Source organism: Leptopilina boulardi, unplaced genomic scaffold (assembly GCF_019393585.1).
Source record: "Leptopilina boulardi isolate dan_hultmark-lab unplaced genomic scaffold, ZJU_Lbou_2.1 LbouV2_48, whole genome shotgun sequence".
Classification (NCBI taxonomy): Eukaryota; Metazoa; Arthropoda; class Insecta; order Hymenoptera; family Figitidae; genus Leptopilina; species Leptopilina boulardi.
Window position 1 is genome coordinate 1,615,422 of NW_026137992.1, and position 20,916 is coordinate 1,636,337.

The 20,916-nt window shown below is 33.9% G+C and overlaps 1 protein-coding gene across 3 annotated transcripts in view; it reads left to right on the forward strand.

The window, feature by feature from the left end:
* LOC127289576 (ankyrin repeat domain-containing protein SOWAHA-like) overlaps window positions 1-18,596 on the forward strand; it is a 38,354-nt gene extending 19,758 nt beyond the window's left edge. For all 3 annotated transcript variants that reach the window (XM_051317570.1, XM_051317571.1, XM_051317573.1), the window contains 2 exons: window positions 8,980-9,111; window positions 18,571-18,596. In XM_051317570.1, the coding sequence (XP_051173527.1) occupies window positions 8,980-9,111; window positions 18,571-18,581 (143 nt within the window). In that variant the 3' untranslated portion in view covers window positions 18,582-18,596. The remainder of the gene's footprint in view (window positions 1-8,979; window positions 9,112-18,570) is intronic.
* The last annotated feature ends 2,320 nt before the right edge of the window (window positions 18,597-20,916 follow it).

The window sequence follows — 20,916 nt, forward strand, 5'->3', positions numbered from 1 at the left end:
ATAAGTATGTGCTCGCATGCTAGTTGGGCGTTTATAAGATTGAAAGATTAGCATAAGTGCTTCACTAATTATTCCAGCTTGGGTTAATAAGCTTATACAAAGTAACGATCAAGTTGAGCAACGGCCCACCTTAAATGGCTTTCAATTTCCTTCACCGCAAAGCTTTAAAGGTCAAAGAGTTATTAGTTTCAAATTTACGTAAAAAGATGCCGTGTAAACGATTCGTTAATAACAAGTTATCCTTATAATGAAAATTGACACTTGCTTTTTAACTTTTTTTTTTAATAAAATGGTATCAAGTTAAAATTAAACCACAGTGTTGGAAAAATCAGAGGTGAATTTAATATACTGTTTGTTAAATTTAATACACCATGGTTTATTAATTATTTAAAATGCGTATAGTACGAGGCAATTTTTTATGCGTTTCTATTTAAATTATATATTAATACTTCTCAGGTCAAAAATTGTAGTGATTATGAGTATATTGCACTCTTATGTGTTCATATTTCTGGAATGAAAAACTTGGAATTTTGTATATAACATAAAGAACATCTTATTTTCTTAGAGTTGACAATTTCTTTAGAAAATTTTCTAGTGTCGCGATTATAAAAGACACCCGGTAGGAAGGTATTCGAAGTGTGGAACGGGCTTCTGGCGAATCTCGCGGGCGAGGAGAAACGAATAAGCAAGAGACTGAAGGAACAAAACTATCTCATTGTGTGTTAATACGTTTCGGTCGGCTCGACTTTTGCGCTATATGTGTGCGTGTGCGCGCAAGCATTTACCTGCATAAAGGAATGAAACCGCCGCGATTTTCTTTTGCTCCCTTTTGCCATCTATTTACTCGTCGGGAGTGAACCTCCTCTTATGGCAACTCTCTTATCACTCTCTTTCTCTGCACGGCACACAGGTAGAACGTACTCAGCAGATATATAAATTTGAAGCAAAGTAGAATCTGGAAGTCGTTGAAATATTCTTGGCACTGCTCGTCGGCGACTCGATACACTTTCTGAATCTACTTGTTTTTTTTTTTTGTTGAGGTTTTGTATAAGAGATTTGTGCTCTTCTATTTATGTTCCGATACTCACTATATGACCAGATGTAAACAGATTCTTTGGAATTTTTGTTTAATTTTTGTAAAACACTGTAGTCAATTTTTAGATACATCATTCATTTTCCTTACCGAATATGCAATATCCATTTTAAGAAGATTTAAACGACTTTAAAAGCTGTTGCAAACTTGCCAAAGGGAATACGATTTGTATCCTAAATTACGAGAAAATTCGAACACCAATTTCCAGCAGCTTAGCGAGGGCTTCTCGCAATGTTCTCAGATCTCGCAAGTGAGTATGGGCGGAGCAACATATTGGATCAGCACATGAATAATGCATCTCAGATATCTCCCACCCTTTTTCTTCAATATTTCTCTCTCTCTCTCTCTCTCTCTCTCTCTCTCTTGAAAACGAATAATACTCATGGCCAGTTCGCTACCCAAAATCTCTTCTTCGTAATTAAAGGTGCCATATATTTTACTTTAATCGAGCAGATCGGCTGCTGGGTAGTCAGCAACGATTTATTGCCACCCGCTGAATCGTATAATGCTCAGGTATGTTTAATTTCAACTAATTGTGTCCTACCCTTTTCAACGCCTCTATTTTCTTTATGTGTCAATTGGTATTACATATTTTTTATTATTTCGGATCAGTGTTTGAAAAATCTATTTTGTAAACGAATGGAAAAATATTCAAAAAAATATTTGGCAAAATAGAATATTGAATGTATTACCTGAATCGGTATTAAAAGATAAAATAAGTAATCAAGATAAACGAGGAGAAAAAGAGATGAAGTAACAAATGAGTCTAATTACAGTCTCGGTTTCAGAAGATCGATAAACCTTTCGTTCTTCTTTCTGTTTGTTGTCGCATCTGCGTGTATAGTCACGAATGAGGACTCGATGCCATGAAAGTTGGCTCTTTTGGTAGCAGTTTCTACGCCTCGCAGAACTCCTGAGTGTCAGTGTCGGTGAGATAAATCTTGGATTACCACGCGCTCCCTTCTCAAACTCCACAGCTTCTGAATCCCGTGCCGGTCCTCCTTCCTCCTCTCAAACAACACAGGCTTAACACAGTCTTACATCGTGCGACAACTCGGGACTACTTCTGCACTGTCGATGCGATGAGCCAGATCACCTTGTCGGCTTGAAAACACTCGGATACCAGTAGTCGGCCCTCACTCACTTCACTTTTTCAACTCGAATGAATCCTATCGCTAAACTCATCTTGCTATTCAATACTGAAGTCAAATTGACCTCACAATAATATCAACACTTGACTAATTTGCCATACGCATGCCAATAAAATTATCTTATCTTTGGCATTTTATAATGTATAAATCATTCTTAAATTTAGGTCCTTTGTGGTTTTTTCTTCAGGAATTCACTTCTGGTTTAAATGAATTAAAAAAACTTGTAGGTTTAGTCAGCTGCCATGATAGAAAAATTAAAGTTAAATTTAATTTCGTTCTGTGGTGAAAATTAAGGACGCAGAATTTATTCCTATTTGAGAATTATGGCCTAATTCTCTCATGTTCTAATCTGTATTTGAACTAATTCTTCTTGGGCCCTATTCATTTAATCTACTCCTCGTTTGGCCTAATCGTCATTTAAACAAACTCTACTTTGGCCTAATCCTTCTGTAACCTAATTCTTATTTATATACTCCGTTTGACATAATTCTTATTGGTCATTATTTTTTATTTGGCCAAATCTTTATCAGTCCCAATTCTTATTTATCCTGTGTGGTTATTTGGGAACAAATAAATTGGCATTTACATTTTTAATTGTTTAAGAAGCAAAAAATTGTAATTTGTTAAAAGAAACGAGGAGAAGTTACCTGCTTATATCCCCCCTTACTTTCTCTAAAATCCGCGACACGCCGTTAGCCCTGCTCTTGGTACAGTAGATCCCGAGAAGCATCTCCACGAGCCCTCTTAAATTAATTACAGTGAAAAGATCCGCGTACTCGATCCCCGACCTCCAGACCTTCCTTCTCTCATCGGGAAAAGAGGGTACTGCGTTCATCCAAGTGTTTAACAGACGAGAATCCTCGTTAGGAAAAAATCTCTTGGATAAAATTCCTTCACGTATCTAACGGGAGCAAAAGATTTAAACTGACTGCGTTTCTAGCCTGGTTTCAGTCTTACCACTTAAATGTGATTTGTACGTGACTATTTTATATCCGTAAAATCATTAAGAAACTCAGCGAGTGAAATATTGATTCCCCTGTATATTGATGACGTTCAGATAAGGTATAGATCGATTTAATTTAATAATTTTAATACGGAAATAATTGTTGTATTATTTAAGTAAAGTTTTTTCTCGAATTTTTGTTAAGTATCGTCTGTAGAACTGACTTGATTTGTGTCTATATTAATCAGAATCAGTGATCTTAACTGTCGAAGCACATTAATTTGGAATCATTAGTTCACTTCATTTCGCCGACTTGTTTCTTTCCATTACTTTGTACTTATAGCCTCTGGTAACATATCCCTTTTTCGAAACATAAATGCTATTCGTGTGGCTCCTATATATATAGGTGCTCGTGTAGTTTTAATGCAGCAATTTATCAGTCTTTTTATTCTTCACTGTGAAATGAATTGCTTTATATCGTAATATTGATGACTTTATATTCAGCTTGAGTATTTGTAGAAAAATTACTTGCTTCGTGCGATCACGTGCGCTCGCAGAAGTGCGAACTAGCTAAAATACCTGTAGAAGGGCTTATCACGGATTTCATGGAGTGGAACGCTCGCTCGCCAACTAATGCTACCGTAATCCTATAAGTAGCGTAAGTCCCGACGACTGGTCGGAATAATTCCAATAGGCTATTTTACCCTCTTTCACTCATCCCTTCAAATCCTTCTTCTTAAAGATACTGATAGCTTTTTTTCTATCAATATGTATTCATAGATACATAATTTTTTAAAGGAATTATTCCATTTACTAGTTAGGAACAAAGTGGACATTTATAAGGATTGATAACGATGATGAAGCTATAATTGAAGATGGAAAAGACTTTTTGCAAATAAAATTCTGTTAACCATTAGAATTTCAGAATTATAAATTGAATTATCCGTATGCGTGTGAATCATTCATTTAATTATTTCAAATTTACGCAAAGTTGCGCGTGCCTCGAGTTCTCACGCTTTTAACAATGAGAACATTCATTCGAGTTGAGAAACACGATTCGCGGCTTGGACAAACGGTTCTTCTCAAGACTTAATCGTTTGTAAGAGAATGCACCTTTAATGCAAAATAGGGTAGACTCATTCCACGTATTTCTCGTCCGTCCAACAATGAGTAATTTTATCGATTCAAAAGGAAAGCAATTTTAACGATGCAATTTACCATCTATTAAAGTTTGATATATATTTTACTTTTCCAAACGTGCGATTTAAAAAAATTAGTAATCTATAAATTTTCTCATAGTGATTTTACTGGCATTAGAAGTATAGATATTGATTACTCCGTTTTATTGTAAAATGATAAATCAAGGAGGGATATATATATATATATATATATATATATATATGTGTGAAGCCATATATCGAGCCTTTGCAGATATGCCCGGACGCGAAACCACACTTTGTTCAAAGGGACACCACCCGGTTAATAATACACAAACAATATAGGTGACGTTGTAAGCAGTAGATGACGAATTGAGGGTACCTGTTACCCGCTCTGTATGAAATATCAACCACTATGAAACTTGAACGCCCTGAGAAACTTGGGCCATCCTTTCCTGGCACGCTCGGTTGACAATCTAGCGGCTGCCAGACGACGTAAGGTCATCAATGCAACAAGAATCTGGAAAACTTTTCTCTCACCAATCATCACCCTTCTTTATAAGCTTGATATTATTTTCGCATCTCAAGTCGCAGAGTATTTATATTTTGTGCCTATACAATCCATTTTTTGATGCAGTGAAAAAATTATTATTTAATTCGGTTATTTTATTATCAAATATTTTATTTTCATTAGATAATAAGTCTAATCTGTTTCTGTACGCCAAAAATAAATTCATTTCAAATTTTGTACTGCAGACTATAATTTAGCTATGACGTTAAATTCAAACATTACGGTTTTCTTTATGAACCGAATTTTGATATTGTTTGGTACTTCCTGTTTTTAGTTGACAGTTTCTCATCATTGTAACAAGTATATGTATATCGTTGAGTATTGGATAACAGGATCTCACGCTACGTACTGAGCCGACTAACCTGCTGCAACTCAACCCACTCACTTGCGCACAGTCTTAGAACTCCAATATTGCCTCCTCCATTTACATCGTTGTTGCATCTTCTTTCATATACCTTTTCCTCACACTGCAATAACTGCTCACTGCACACTGCATTGAATTTAATGTTCATCTTTTGTAAATAGACGAATATTTTGAAATACATTTTCGTTTTTATTTTATAAAATGATTTAATGACTCTTCAGTTACATGAAATTGCACTCAAAACGTTTTTTCATCATTTGGATGAATCAGTTATAAATCTTTTTTTTTTTGATAGTCTAGAGGTTTTCAGTAATAAATATTTTCAAATATGCGAAATATAAAAAATGTGTACAAGGCCAAGACGAAAGAAAGATCCAAGATGTCATATCCTGCTAATTTTTTGATAGAAATAAGTGTGGCGTGAAGTGTGAAAATCACTAAGTGTACTTTTAGGGTTGCATTAAAGGGATGAGTGACAAAAAAAGGGGGAGGGGGGGTTTCGCAATGAAATCGGGATTCGTTTGTGCCATTGGAACGAGTCGGCGCGGCAAGTAGTCCTATATACTCGATGAATTATTCAGAGTATCTTGATCTGGTCGGTTGACTGCAGACGGATTCCCGTCTTCCTCTCAATCGACGGGACTCTAGTTTTTTATGCGTTACTTCTCTGTCTTCCCCTGTTCCTCTGTTAGTTTCTCTCTTTCTCCTTTTTGCGAGAGACTGCTCGCAGATTAAGATCGCAGATCCGACTGTCAGCTGCCTCTGCTACTTGATCGTTTTGTGTGTGCGCCTTGTACGGCGCAGAAAGGACACTATTTTTTCTTCTTTTAAGTGTTTGCCCCCTCACACAAGTGCGAATGTGGCACGTTCATACCAGCTCCGGCGGCGACTTGATCATCGACATTTACCAATTTTTCTTTTCCGGTTTTTCAACTCCTGCTGAGAGAGCACTTTGCTTACAAGACATTCCTGCTTTCATAGTCTCTGCTCTACATAAAATGTTGTATTAAAAATTATATAAAAATGCAGTTTGCATGCGTTTCAATTCCCTATTTGGTAATATCAACCTTCGGTCGAAAAAATGTATATTAAATAATTTTTGACTAATTCGAGATTTCTTGTACAGTTTGAAAAATGTAATTTCAAGAAAAAGGCAAACGAAAAAGTTGTAATTCGGCTCTAGTCCACCGCTTCGACAACAAATGATCATAGCTCCGAAAATAATTTGAATTTCAGAACGGTTAAACGCTTAAAATATTCTTAATCGATTATTGTTTGACACAAATTCTACATCATTGATAAATTGTACTCTCTAAAATTATACAGAATCCTAAATTCACGTTTACTGCCCATTCGAGCAATGATGGGTACACTCATTATTTACCCTAGGGCAATAATAGATTCATTATTAACCTGCAAAGGCTATAAAAATTTTTCTAGAGTAATAATGAGTATACTTCCCACCATAAACTACTCGAACTGAGCAAACTTACGCCGATATATTGAAAAGTGACAGCAATACGCCTTGTTGCATAATATATGAATATTTCTTGTTTAATTTTACGAGGTTAAAATTCCTTACTTAAATTGTTCAATTTGAAAGCTAATAGACTTTATTCTCCTTTGCAATTGCAAAGTTTTAAACTGTTATTATACTTTTGTAGATATAATTTTAGTTTAATTTTTAGATTATTTTAGTCTATATTTGGAGATTATTTATTATTCTTAGAGTTTATTACAGTTGTGATAATTATTTCAAGTAATTCCAATTTGTATTCCGATAATATAATAATGGAGATCAGAATTATTCGCCTCTGATTTTCATGCAGATTATTTTTAGATAAGAATAAAAATAGTTGAGAATATATATAATTAAATAGACTATTCAGGTTTAGATTTCAGTATAATTTTCGATTAGCTCGAAAATCACGATTTCCCAAACCACAAGTCAACATTGTACCTTAATTAGTCTCAAGTGCTTTAGTATCAGTGTGTATGTGAGTGTGCGTAGTATCACCGATTAGGGAATAGAATTGACCTAGTTGATGGGTCTTAACACTCAACTCACTTATCCAATAATTCGCCTCAGTGCAAAATCGATCCCCTAATGAAAATGACTTTTTTTATTATTTTATATTTACTCTTCTCTGTATATACGATCTTTATACAAAAAAGTATAAGAAGTTTTATTATGATTCTCGAATCTTTTGAGGTTCTTTTCTCCACATAATTGTATCGGTGTCTTAATCAGCGTGTAAGCCACCAGGCCGTAAGCACAAATGTTCACCTCTCTCACTTGCCTCGGTGCTCTGCATCTCAAAGGCGCAATTTAAAAGTATGTTAAGTTGCTGGCATTACGTGCAATGTACTTATTTTCCATCGTTTCTCGTCTGACATGAATTTAGATTATGCTCTTGTATTGTGCCTCAAGCACGCACTCTCTGTTCCCTGAAACAAAAAGAAATTTCTTCTCTCTCCATAAGAATTCTTTCTTATTTGTTCTCGTTGCACTTGAAACATGAAAATTCAATTTAATTTCAAAAAATGTTTCTTTAATTGCTATTATATTAATATAATGAAGACACAGACAAATTTTGAACAAAGTTAAATAAAAAATAGTAAAATAGAAAATCGTTAAAACATGTTGAACATCAGATGAAGAGAGGGCGTAATTGATATTAGAATAGGGTGGTCAGTGCCTACTTGGCACGTGCGGGTTTGGTTCTAAAAAGCAATAAACTCAGTCAGGAACTTAGCGAATAATGACAGTGTACCGATATCTATATGGGATCATAATAAAGCTACCTCTGTAGTTGATAGGGGTCGAGAGATGAGAATAAAGCTCCTGATGTTTTGCGAGATAATAATGCTATGCAAAGCGTTCAACTTTCAGTTTCGTCATATTAGACTTTCATTAAAATAATATCAATTCTTATTAATATTCCATACATTTTTTTACATTAAATTTTTTTCTCCATTATCTTTCTAAATATTTAAATAATTCTCACAATACTGAAACTTTTTAAAATTTTGTATTTGTGCAGAAATAATGCAATTAATAAGGCAAAAAAGTATAATAATATTTTCTGCATATGTAAAAATTTTGCCGTCATTTAATGAAAAAGTCAGATTTATAGTTTATTATGGCGGTCGTTGTAGAAATATGACTGTTGGGTCATATGATTCCACATGTAAATATTTTCCACAGGTTTTACCAGTTAAATACTTGATGAATTGAATTTTTTTCCGGGATATCGAAAACAATATATAAGGATTTTGCGAGAATATTTATATATTGTTTTTTACTTGCCCACAATTCAGCTAAATTCGTCAGGGTATTTTTACAGGTAAATTTGAGAATATTTACATGTTAATTTACCTGATCTGATAGTCACTCTTCGTTTTTGAATCAGCTATGAGTACTTATTCCAATCAGTGTATATAAAAAAATTATTGAAATTGATTAATCAGTAAAATTGCACTGATTCTTCAGCGATTTGAATAAGTGATATATGTACTTATAGCTGACAATGAGAATTGGAGATTCAGATTTTGATTAATTATCCAATATTTGATATATTTATATATTATTGTATAGCTTTTGGAAATATGTGTTTAAACTAATTTTAATGAAAATAGTAATTAGCAATGATGATGATGATGATGATGACTGATAACCGATATTTATGGGTGATTCTAGTGGGGCCTGTGTTCGGGGGTCGATGCGGCGCAGAGGCGCTTGGCTTGGGACTTCCTCTGGGCCCAGCCTACAGGTTCGCTTTACCCCCGGTACTCGCTGTTAAGACATCCCGCAACCTTGCATTCGACCAAGGTAGGCTACCAGCCATCTTCATTGTTATCAAAATTCGCATTCTCGCTTTTACTTCTTTTAGTAACCCTTATTCATTCACACCAATTAATATATACTAATATGCCACTTTAATTGCAAATTGCTTAAAAAAATTTTGCTTTCTGCTTCAAAATCCTTTTTATATACTCAGAAAAATTCCTAATAGACCTAAATTTGTTTAATTTTTGATTGAATGTATATGGTGTTATTTTCTATATATATATATGTATAGTAACTGCATTCTGCACTTAATCCTTCTAAAATCATGAGCTGTTAAGTCAGCGATAGTATGTCAGGGAAGCGTGAAGTTTAATCAGTCAATCAACTGGGATGTAAGCTGTGGCAGACCAACTTCCTGTATCCCTAACCACTGCTTCATACATCCTGCTAATTCAGCTTCCAAATCGACTTAGCCATTTGCACAATCTAAGCCCACGAGTAATGTTCATCTTCGAATCCTCACATTGCCTAACATCCGTACATAGCCATTAATTCTGTTATTGTGTTTATCAATGTCTCGGACACTCAGTGTGCCTGAACATTTCGTATACTAAATCTAAATCGATATAATTTTATGCCAATTTGTTATTAAAACATTTTATGGTGGAGTTAGAAAAAAATCTAAAGCACTGCTTTTATAAGGTGCGAATTTCATGATTAACCTCTTTCATAGAATGATGTGTCAGAATAGTTAATGTCGAAATATTTCATACGTCAGTAAAAAGTAAAAAGCTTTAACTGAACGAGTTGGTCTATACCCCCCCTAGTATGGTTACGAGGTTGCATGACATCAAAAAATATGACCTATTACATCGTCAATCGGAATACAGATTGACATGCTATATCTACCAATCAGATTGATTGCACTATTCGCTACACGCTTCTTTACATGTCATTAAAGGGATAGATATTTTGCCATTTCATATACCATAAATATCAAGAGTTTCAAGTTGTCATCAAAATACAAAGTGAATTTTTACTATAATTAGCTTTGTACTTTTTCTTAATTTTAACAGAAAAAAATAATAATTCTGCTAATGGATTTACTTAAATATTTTTTATTCGATATAGAAACAAGCTTATTGGAAGTAGGTTGTGAATATGTGCATTGTGTTGTAGTTTTTTTTTTTTGCATTTTTTAAATGGAGAGAAGAGTGATAAAAATCGGTTGGAAATTTCCTGGCTGAAAGCAATACATAGGGCGAGATTTGTTTATGTCGTCAAACTGTTACCCGCATTGGTCTATAGTCGAAAACATATTTCAATATCCGCTCTACTTTACCTTTCCGGTCGCAAATACGATTCAATATCCATATCTGCTCTGTCCTGTTTTTGGGTCTCGCTCTTTTTCAATGCGTTATCGAGTACATATAGAGGCTACAGTGTGCGGGGGTTTCCACGTGGACCGTGTAGTGTAGTGCATGCGGGCAGTATGCGAATTTACCTTTTCAATGTGCGATTCAGCAATATTACAAACAGTTCCCCTGCAGCCAATCCGCTTATACAAACAACCAAAAAGTATTCTTCAGAATAACGTGTTTCGTTTGACCGATATTTATATGATCTGTGCTATCCTTTATAGAATCAAGTGCATTTAATACCACCGCAATATTTCCTCTAATTATAATAATATTATTTTATTAGCCTAATTGAAAAATACAAAAAAATTCGTGACATTTTTCAAAATCTTTAAATTGTTTAAAGTCATATTGAAACTTTAATTCCAAAAAGCGTGTTGTAGTTTTAGTTGAAAGATGAGGACATAAAGATATACACATGAAACGGATACATCTGTATTTTGAAGACCTGCTCTTTTTTCCTCTTCCTATATCTATTCTTTCCGCTCTCTTCCTTTTTACGGTAAAATTAATGGGAAGCCTCAATAAAATGAGGCCCTCCTACATCCCTCTGGTTTGCAGTCTCTTTCGCTAAACCTCAAAGCCCAACGAAATTTTACGACGATTTTACCACTCGTCCATAAATACGTTATACAGCCGCTGACTTTTCGAGTCTTCAACTCGAATTACCCGTGCATCAATGCGGATAATAAGCCCCCCCCCCCTTTGCTTTTGCCCCAAAACGACAGTGAGCGTTTGACGAAAATGGAGTTCTTTCGTTTTAATATATTGCCGTGTAAAGCAGACGTTTAAGTACGAAATTCTAAAACTAAACAGAATTCTATGAAATTAATTTTGTATTTAAAAAAAATTAATTTTTGAAGGTCACTTAATAACTGCGAAGGATTGGAAAAATATATTAGAATCAGTGAAGCAAGAAAAGTAAAGAGGGTCCTTGGTATTTTAATAAAGAAAGAATATTGCGACACTCACTTAGTCACACTCAGTGATTACGATAAATTAAGAGACTTGAATTTTATTTTTTCATTTTTTTAACTATCATTTCCCGGCAATAAGAAAATTGTTTTTTAAAATCTTTTCCTATATCTAGAAAGAAAAAAAATATATATATAAAGTTCTTATCTAACCGTAGCCACTTAAGTGTTAAGACTTAATATACCTCTGAGAAACATTTATATACGCACTACATCTTCATCATGCAACATAGTTGCAAATGAAATAACAAATTTTACAACCGCAGAAAACGGGAAATTTGAGTCGTTTAGTAACCTGAACTATCTTCCTCCTCCCACATTCTCGTTTATATAGATGCAACAATTTAACAAACTCTGTCCGGTATTTCTTGTTTTCGAAATTTCACCCATGAATTATGTTTGATGACAGTATTTTACCTTCTTCTCGCCTTAGACACTTTTTTCAAGCAGTTGTAAATGGCTAAATGCATTCGCGGACAGAAATAGCATGCGCGCATACACACATTAAATTGTCGGCAGTGCGGGAATACTTATAAAACGAATTTTGATTACAAGCCGCAATAGAGAGGGGCTATTCGCTTGTGATTTTTACCTCTGAGCATGTTTCGATGGATTACGACCTCGCAGCCTCAAGATCGCGCTACTAGGAAAAACATTAACTCACAACCGAAACTGGTCAGTACTGCCTTTAAGTGTGTACGACGCGGCTATTAAATTTATATATATTCTTTAGCCAACACTCCATGGAGAGAGAGAGACCATTTTAAATCTTCCAAGAGAGTTGCTGCAAATTTCACTCTTTTCAAAGTTTCAACGAATCATCATCAGCATCCCGCTGTTACATTTTAATTCACCATTTCCACGAAAATTATACCATTTTATTTTTGTCCTCAGAGCATTCATTGTATTTTTATACTATACGGTGATTTATTCTCCCATCTCGTCTTTTTTCTTGGTCTATTTAATTTAGGCAAATGGCTTCGTTGAATTGAATAAAACTTGTTTTTTTTCTATATATATTTAGTAATTTTCTTTCTTAATTTATAATTTTAGTTTAATCCGCATGAAAAGTGTAAACAGATAATTTATGGTTTTGACAGTAGAAACAGTACTGCCAACTTAAATAATAGCGCTAAATTTTAAAACTATTGTAATTTAAATAAATAATAATTCATATTTTTTAATTATAAAAATAAAAAATAATTTTATATTATACAATTAATTGATGACATTAGGCATCTTCTTAGCGGTGATATAAAAAATAAAATGCCGATAATGGTTTCTTATGTAGGTCTTTATGATATAATCACGTTATCTTGCCCTTTATTTCTGTAACTACTTATTTTCCTTTTGAGTTCTTCTTTCTTCTACTTTTCATCGTCTCTCTCCTCTCTTCTGACTCTCTGAAGAGTCGAGCGCTTAGCAGAACGCGGATATCAAGCTCTCCAGCCAACCCCCCCCCCCTTCTTCCCTTGAGAATATTTAATTAGTTTTTCCATGAGAGCGCAAAGTCGCGCGGTCATAAATGTTAATTGCAGATGAAGTGGTAATAAGAAGCCCCGAATCTCCGTAGCTTGCACCCTTCATTCCGGAGCCCTTTAATTCTTACGGCACTTAACGAGCGACGAAGAAAGTTATACCGCCAGAAAAGCCACGATAGACACATTCTTACCTCGTTAAGCTCTTTCCCTGCAACCGGATGTTACAAAAGCTTTTTCTTTTTAATTTCTTCTTTTTACAGTATTTAGGGTCATTCGGCCCTGTTAAACATCTGGAAAACTTGATTATAAAACACTAAAGGCGAGGACATTTTTTTTCCAAGTATTCCTTCATAATAGCATACAAAAAGAATTTTAATTTATATTATGTTTTTATTCAATATTTTTTTTTAATTTTTATTTCACTGTTTTTTCCTTTATAATTTGTGTACTTTTGAAATTGAAAGGTTATTTTTTTATACGTTCTCCTGACGTAATTTTTAGTTTAAGTAGAGAAAAGTGTTAAGTTGTAGGTGAATAATCTAAATCTTCAATAAGTTATAGGGTGGTTTATTGGTTATCACTCCCGACTCGTGTGCGAAAGGATCAGAGTTCGATTCCCGCCGGCGAGGTTTTTTTCTGAAAACAGAGAGTCTCAGTATTTCATTGTAATATTACCTCAATATTACATGTAATGTTACACAGTAATACTACGAATCTTCCATGTAATATTACATGCTACTTGGCCTGATTCCTATGGATATTTCCCTAATTCACATTTAGAGAGTAAAATTAAGGTTTACTTATTTATTTCATCAGGATGTTACAAATATGTATATATAAGTGTGAGACTCGCGCCTCTTCTGTAAACGTAATTCGTTGACTATATCGTATATCGCGCTTGAATACACGAAAGGTTGTGAAAAATCAGTGATTGCTTTGGAGGGCGGTTGGTGAAGAAGGTTTTTTGGTGGAAGGGATGGAGTGTAGGTGAGGGTGGCTGGACAGTTTGCAAGAGGAATGGGGGAAAAAGGCACCAAAGGCAGAAAGAACGGAATTTAATTAAGTAAAATTACTGTCGCACGGAGTGAGGCGAGAAACAGCAAAACGGGGCGATGAACGCTCACCAGCCAAAAGGTGGCGATGCAAGACGCTGCCTGAAAAATAAGGAGACAGAGAGGACGGCAGTAATGATCTTATCCCCTGATAAAACAAAGTAATAGAAAGTAAACGAATTTAGAACGATCTTGTCACTTTCTTCTCTTCTCTTTCTTTGTCATCTACTTTCTTCTCATTGTCACTAGCTTTCCCTTTTTTTTTTACTTAGAAATAACAAACTTTTTTCGCTCACGGATTTTCTTCATTTTTCCGTTCTTATTTTTCTTCTGACTTCGAAAGATTAAAAGAATATTGAAGAATTTATATAAAAGTTTAACTTAGTTTTGGAAATAAATTTTGTTAATATAATAATGGAATGACTGATTGAAGGTGATATTTTCCTTCACATTTTGAAGATATCTTTAAGAGGGTGACGCGTGACGTTATTTGATTGTCAATTTAGATTCGTTTTATCTTAGAGTTACCGAGAAACTAGGCATCTTCTTTCTGAAACTCATCTTAGAGATCCATGCAATCACCTGAAACGGCCCTTGTCACCACATTTATGAAAAATAATATCGCCCTCAAAGTGGCCATGAATTCTCATATAGTTATAGTGGTTTTCGCAGACATGTATAACACACAATCGTGATCGTTTATATACAAGAACCTCTGGAGCATCTAACATTTCTTAGCTGACAGGTGTACAAGCTCGTAATGGTATATATATATAGAGAATTCGAAATAACACCTTTCGACACCACTTGATGGAAAGGTGTAATATTCAATTGTTCATTCGAGGAAAACTTTGTTGAGTCATCTAAAATTTTCAACGGATAAATATTATAAAATCACTACTTTAATGGTTCACTATAAATATATTAATATATTCAAACAATTGAAGAAATATTTAATTTCATTTTCTGTAAAACAAATATTTTAAAAACATTTTTTTTTAAAGTAAACTAATATTCTTAATTTATAAAATTATATATTTTTGTTTGTCAAATATTGCTATTAATTATCAGTTTGAGATGTCAATTTTTATTTTAACTGTTTACATCAATTTGGTTTTAATAATTGTATTAAACATGTTGCAAAATATTGCAAGGCAATATTTTAATATTGCGTAGTAAAAAATTTGGTTCATATCTAAAGGTCATATACTTCTGATGACTATACTATATAATTATTATCATAAAAAGCATTAACTAAATTTTGTTTTGAAAGCACAACAATATACGTTTCAGTACTCATTAAATTATCACTAATATTCAAAACGATCCCTTATTATGTTTTTCAATTTATTAATAAGGTTTTCCATATTTTTAATTATATTAGTTAAAAATCTCAAATTTTTATTAAAAAAATATTATAATTTTAAAGTATTTGAAATGACTTTGAAGCAATCTTGGGATTTTATAATGTTTATACTTTCACCTGGAGAATTATGTTTACATTGATGTGCAGAGGGCACCTCAAATTAAAACTCATAATAGGGGATCCTAAAAACAATAATTAAATCAGTTGCAATTCGTGTATTGACCTGTTAAGACGTGCCCAAAGTGCGAGTGCGAGTAATTTTAAAGTGTTACACATATATTTTCTCTTCATTTTTTTTCGGGAGTGTTCGAAATTCTTAAAATCGCGATCGTTTAAATTTGTAAAAAAATTATTTTGTTTCTTAATTCATTTAAACGTGACTTTTGGAGTGTTTGAAATTTTTTAAATCGTGTGTGTGTGTTTGTCTTTCCTGCTCAACTTGTCGACCGAAATATAGAATAAATCAACTGACTAAGGTTCGTTTTTCTATTAAATAATTAAAAAATATATTAATTTTTTTCATAAATTATTATCTTCAAGGTCGCGAAATTATTGTTTGAAAGCATTAATTACAATTTATATTTACTTATTTTTGTGTAATTTTACGTATATAATAAAAAAAGCGCGGTATTCTTTAGATTTGCAAAAAACGATAGCGTCCCTTATATAAATATTTGCGATAGTATAAACACGATCCTCTATCTTGGCGATATCGCGGAAACGAGATTTACGTCAAGTTGAAAACGTGGCATAATCACGACGTGTTATTACCTATTTGTCGGGCAGATTGTAACTGGAACGGTGATTCGTGTTGGTTAGTAGTAAAATCATGGTATGTTTGGAGAACGAGGATGGTGTGGCTGCTAGTCGCAATCCGCATAAGCCCCTTCACACACGATAAGCGAGCCGATAACAGGACAATCCCTCGCGCGAACCCTGCCTGTGATGCCCATACCCCCTGCAGGCGCTTTAAATTTTCACCGATTTTAAAGAAAATCGCCACTCTCCAAAGTGAGAGGGATATATAGATATATATTCACTGGTATAACAAGGGCGTTGGGAAAATAGAGGAAGGGGTGTGAAAACAGCTCCTATATAACACGAAAGATACAGATAGCGTTGACGGATAGGCTGGAATGGGATGAGCTGTTTAGAGATTTTCGAAACGATAACGAGCGTGAAGCGACATTGAGCTGGTGAACACACGTGCCCGCAAACGTGAACCCCGCGCGTATATGCAAACCAGTCTGTTTACTGGCAGTAGAGTTCCATGTAAACGCAGAGACTCCAATCCCGTTGGCTTTTTGTTTTTGGCAATTAACCTTTTTTTCCCCGAAACGTAGGATTTGGGCTTCTTTATTTTATCGAATTAGGTTTGAATTGAACGGTATTTGAAAATTATTTCTGTTTTTTCCACTGTTTTGGTCGGGAGTCAAATTGGTCTTTTGGTATTAAGACTCTCGACTGATGTGCGTTAGGTTCGTAGTTCGATTCCCGCCTCGTTTAAAATTTTTTCATTCATTAAAGTCTCTCAGTGCAGTAATATTACTTGAATATTACCTTGATAATACAATATTACAATGTAATTTCTAATTCTTCTGATAATTTTCACCTGATGTAATAATTTCGAAACATTTCGAATGAACTAAACCGATTATCTTTCCCTTATTTTTTCCATCAATCTTACCCTAATTCGCATATTCTTTTCTGCACATTTTTTTCTTTTTATTAAAGCAGTTCTGCCGCTTTTCGCTATTTGTTGGCCGCGAGGTTGGATAACTCTGAGATATTACACAACCGTGTAAACGCAGTGACAAACGCTCTGGCTCTTGTAATAGTGTGAGTTCGCAATAGGGTATGTTGTCAATGTTGCGTGTGTACCATGGCAATATGGGAGATCATATGTCATGCAAGGGGGGTACAGACACGAGTGAGAGTCGACCCTATGTTACCACGTACATACACACACATACACAATCGCAGATTGAATTCCTACAACGCGCGCGGAAACGAATATAAGCCAAATAAAATAAATAGCAAGGGTTTTCGCGCGAGCCACGTTCCGTCCCTCAGGCTTCATATTTATGTGTGTGAGTTCTTGTGGATAAGCGTTCATTGTTTGTACACAAATGATTCTAGATGAAGCTATATATGTATATGTATATGTACGCAGTAGAATCTCTGACCTGCGACTATGGTGTTTCATATGTGTTGTGCGGCTTATTAATCTGACGCTAAAGCGATAAAGCGGCTGCCCACGCGACAGCTACTGTACTACTTCATACTTCCCTGCGTATACAATCTGCTCAATCCGAGCCTCAGGCACACTAATCGATTATCGATATGCTTCCGTTAAAATTCTATCATTTTTCAGATCGGAATTCTTTTCACATTGTTTTGTTGGTCCAAAACGATTGCTCAATTGAAAGGGAGAAATCAGTTGAGAGCCGTTTAAATTAATATATCTTTGAAGTAAATTTATCGTTAAGTGTAATTTTCTTTTTTTAATGTGCCACAGTGAGAAAGAAGGTTTTGAGTTGAGAATAAAAGACTTTGGTTGCAACAACCATCATTTTTTTGCAGGGGCGCTGTTCTGTAACTTAAATTCACTTTCACGTCACTTACACTACACTTTCGCTTCACTTGCACTTCACTTTCTGTGACGCGACTTCACCTTCACTTCACTTTTACTATATTTTCACTTCACTTTACTGTCATTTCGCTTTCACTTAACTTTCATTTCACTTATAATTCACTTCACTTTCATTTCGCGAAGTAAAAGCGAAATGAGAGTAAAATGAAGTGAAAATATAGTAAAAGTGAAGTGAAGGTAAAGTCCTGTTACAGAAACTGAAGTGAAAACGAAATGACAGTGAAGTGAAGGTGAAGTCACGTTACAAAAAGTGAAGTGAAAGCGAAATGTAAGTAAAGTGAAGTGAAGGTGAAATGAAGTTACAAAATAGCACCCCAGCATAAAAATTTTTGTTGTCTTAATCAAATTTTGGTTGTGCAAACAAAATTTTTGTTGATCCAATGAAACTTTAGTTGACTCCTATGTAGAAATAGATTTTATGTAGATTAAAAATAGGTTCAAAGTAACGAAACAAATTAAATGGTAAATATATGGATAAGAGATACGTGAAAAAGCGTTTAGAGAGAAAAAAATAGTTTTATGAGCTTTGATATCTTTGAAAATAATTCTTCCTTGAGACCAAAAGTGAAGATCAGTAGAGCGGAGTAACGAAAGCACGTAGTACAAGTCAAGCGTGGCGAGACTCTTTGTCCGAGTAACAATACAAGAATGAATAGCGGTCGGGGGTGATTTCGGTCGAGGGATGATGTTTGGATTTATTACAGCGACGCATTCCAACCTGATAATTCTACGACATGCTACATGTACTAAGGTACATTTTCTTCTCTCTTATCATTGACGAATTCTCCACGTAAATTTTTTTTCTCCATGAATTTTTGTTTGAAAAAAAAAATCTTTATACTTCTATAATATTATATATTACAGAATATATAAATTATATTTTCTGAATATAAATTTTTGAAATCAATGATAATTATCGAAATATTCCATTGAATAATATAATAGGTCATATTTGTTAGATGCGTTACATTAAGTCATCTCGTAATTCAGAGTAATAAATTTCGTTCACAGATTTGCTGTTGATGTTTGAACTGAAGGTAGAAGGATAATGTTGTTTCGGATGTATACTCAAGCCCAGGGCTAGGGCTATAATCAACGTCGTTTCATTAAGCTTTAAGCCACCCCTGAATGCTTCAATGCTAAAATCGACGTTCGGGGTAAACTGCCAGATCCACTACAGTATCATCAACCGTTACCTGACGATTTCGCGTAGCCATTAGCGGTACATTGACAGGGAAGCACGAAAATCATTTTAGCATTGGGAATTTTGACTATTCCAAAATGTACGTGTTCTTCAGATAAAATTTTGTACCTGGCAAATTCAAAATTGCACTCTCCTATATATCCATAACGAAACGAGAGGGATATACTTTTTTTAAAAAAATATATTTTATGTTTTTCTGTGAAATTAAAAATTACCTTCGTTGAACCATATCGTTTAATGATTATTGTGTTCGACGTAAAGTTTTCATTTATTATTATTTTTTTGCATATTTATAAAAACAAAAAATGTTATTTTCATGCACAAAAGAATAAAATTTAATATAGAGGTGTAAAGTTGAAAAGGTTTTGTATTGAAAATGAATAGAGTAAAAAAAAGGCATTCAGTTTGTTTGAAATCCATCATTTTTAGTGGGACAAAAAGAATGAAAGATTTATTCTAATAGTTTTGACTTTTATGATGTTGACGATTTTAAAACAAAAAATATTTTATTTATTACTTGCGTTTTCTAATCGATTTTATTGTTTTTGTTTGTTACAGGTGAGTTTCAAATGACTTTTCATCTTGTTCTATACATATTGTGGTAAGCGAGACAATTATATTATTATAATTATAAAAATTTTAACAAATTAATTTTAAAACAATTTTTTATTTTAATAATCGAAGTGACATTTTTATCGATTGGATTAACTAATTTTATGAATGTCTACGATATTAAGATAAATATTCAAAAAAGCTCGACTAAAAGCATTTTAAGATGAGGAAAAGTGTACTAGAGGTTGTCTGATTACTTTAAATTTCCGAGTGAGCGCATGTTTAAGAGATCGTTGAAAAAACGGTCGGATTGGTTGAGGCTCGGCAGCAAACTAGATCCCACTCTGATAAAAATCTGAAGATAGAAAATTATGTAAAGAAATTAAAAATATGTCGGATGTGGCAACAGCAATTTAGTGCTTTCGAAACGAGATAGAGAGAGAGAGAGAGAGAGACAAGAATTCGTATTTGTCGGATCGCTTGGTTTACGAGAAACATCTATCCGGTGTGGTGGCACCCCAACGAGAGAGGACTTCCTGTATCCGTTTACGTCGCTATGCAAACTCCTCTGCAACCCCAGAGATGCCCTATAGACTAACCCCTCTATTTTCTCAACACTCTCTATACGATACCCTCGCTCTTTCCTTTTTTCCTTTTTTTTCCAGGATAACTTGCAAAATGAATCAAATGAAGATAGAATCTTTTGATGTTTAAATCTTCCAGTGCAATTTTACCAATTCGTTACAGTAAATTTTTCTTTTTTAATTAATAATTTCTAATGCTCTCATCCTTACCATTTATATATTTTTAAAATGTAACAATATGTTAAAAAAATCATTTATATACATTTTTTTGTGATATGATTCACTTATATAGAAAGTAACAAAAAATTGTGATTCCATTGATCAGTAAAAAATGGAGCTGGTTAATTGCAAAAGCGTGTCTCCCTTTGTGTAAGGTATTAAAAAGTGTGTGGATTCCATGTATGAAATCGTACAGGCTGTATATTTTTTAAACGAGATAAACATAAGTGGTTAAAAGAGAGCCATCGACAAAAATGAATCTGCAAGTGGCTTTATATTTCCCAGTTTCAATAAATATTTATATATCTCTATATATCTCTCTTTCTTTCTCTCGTTTCAAAAGT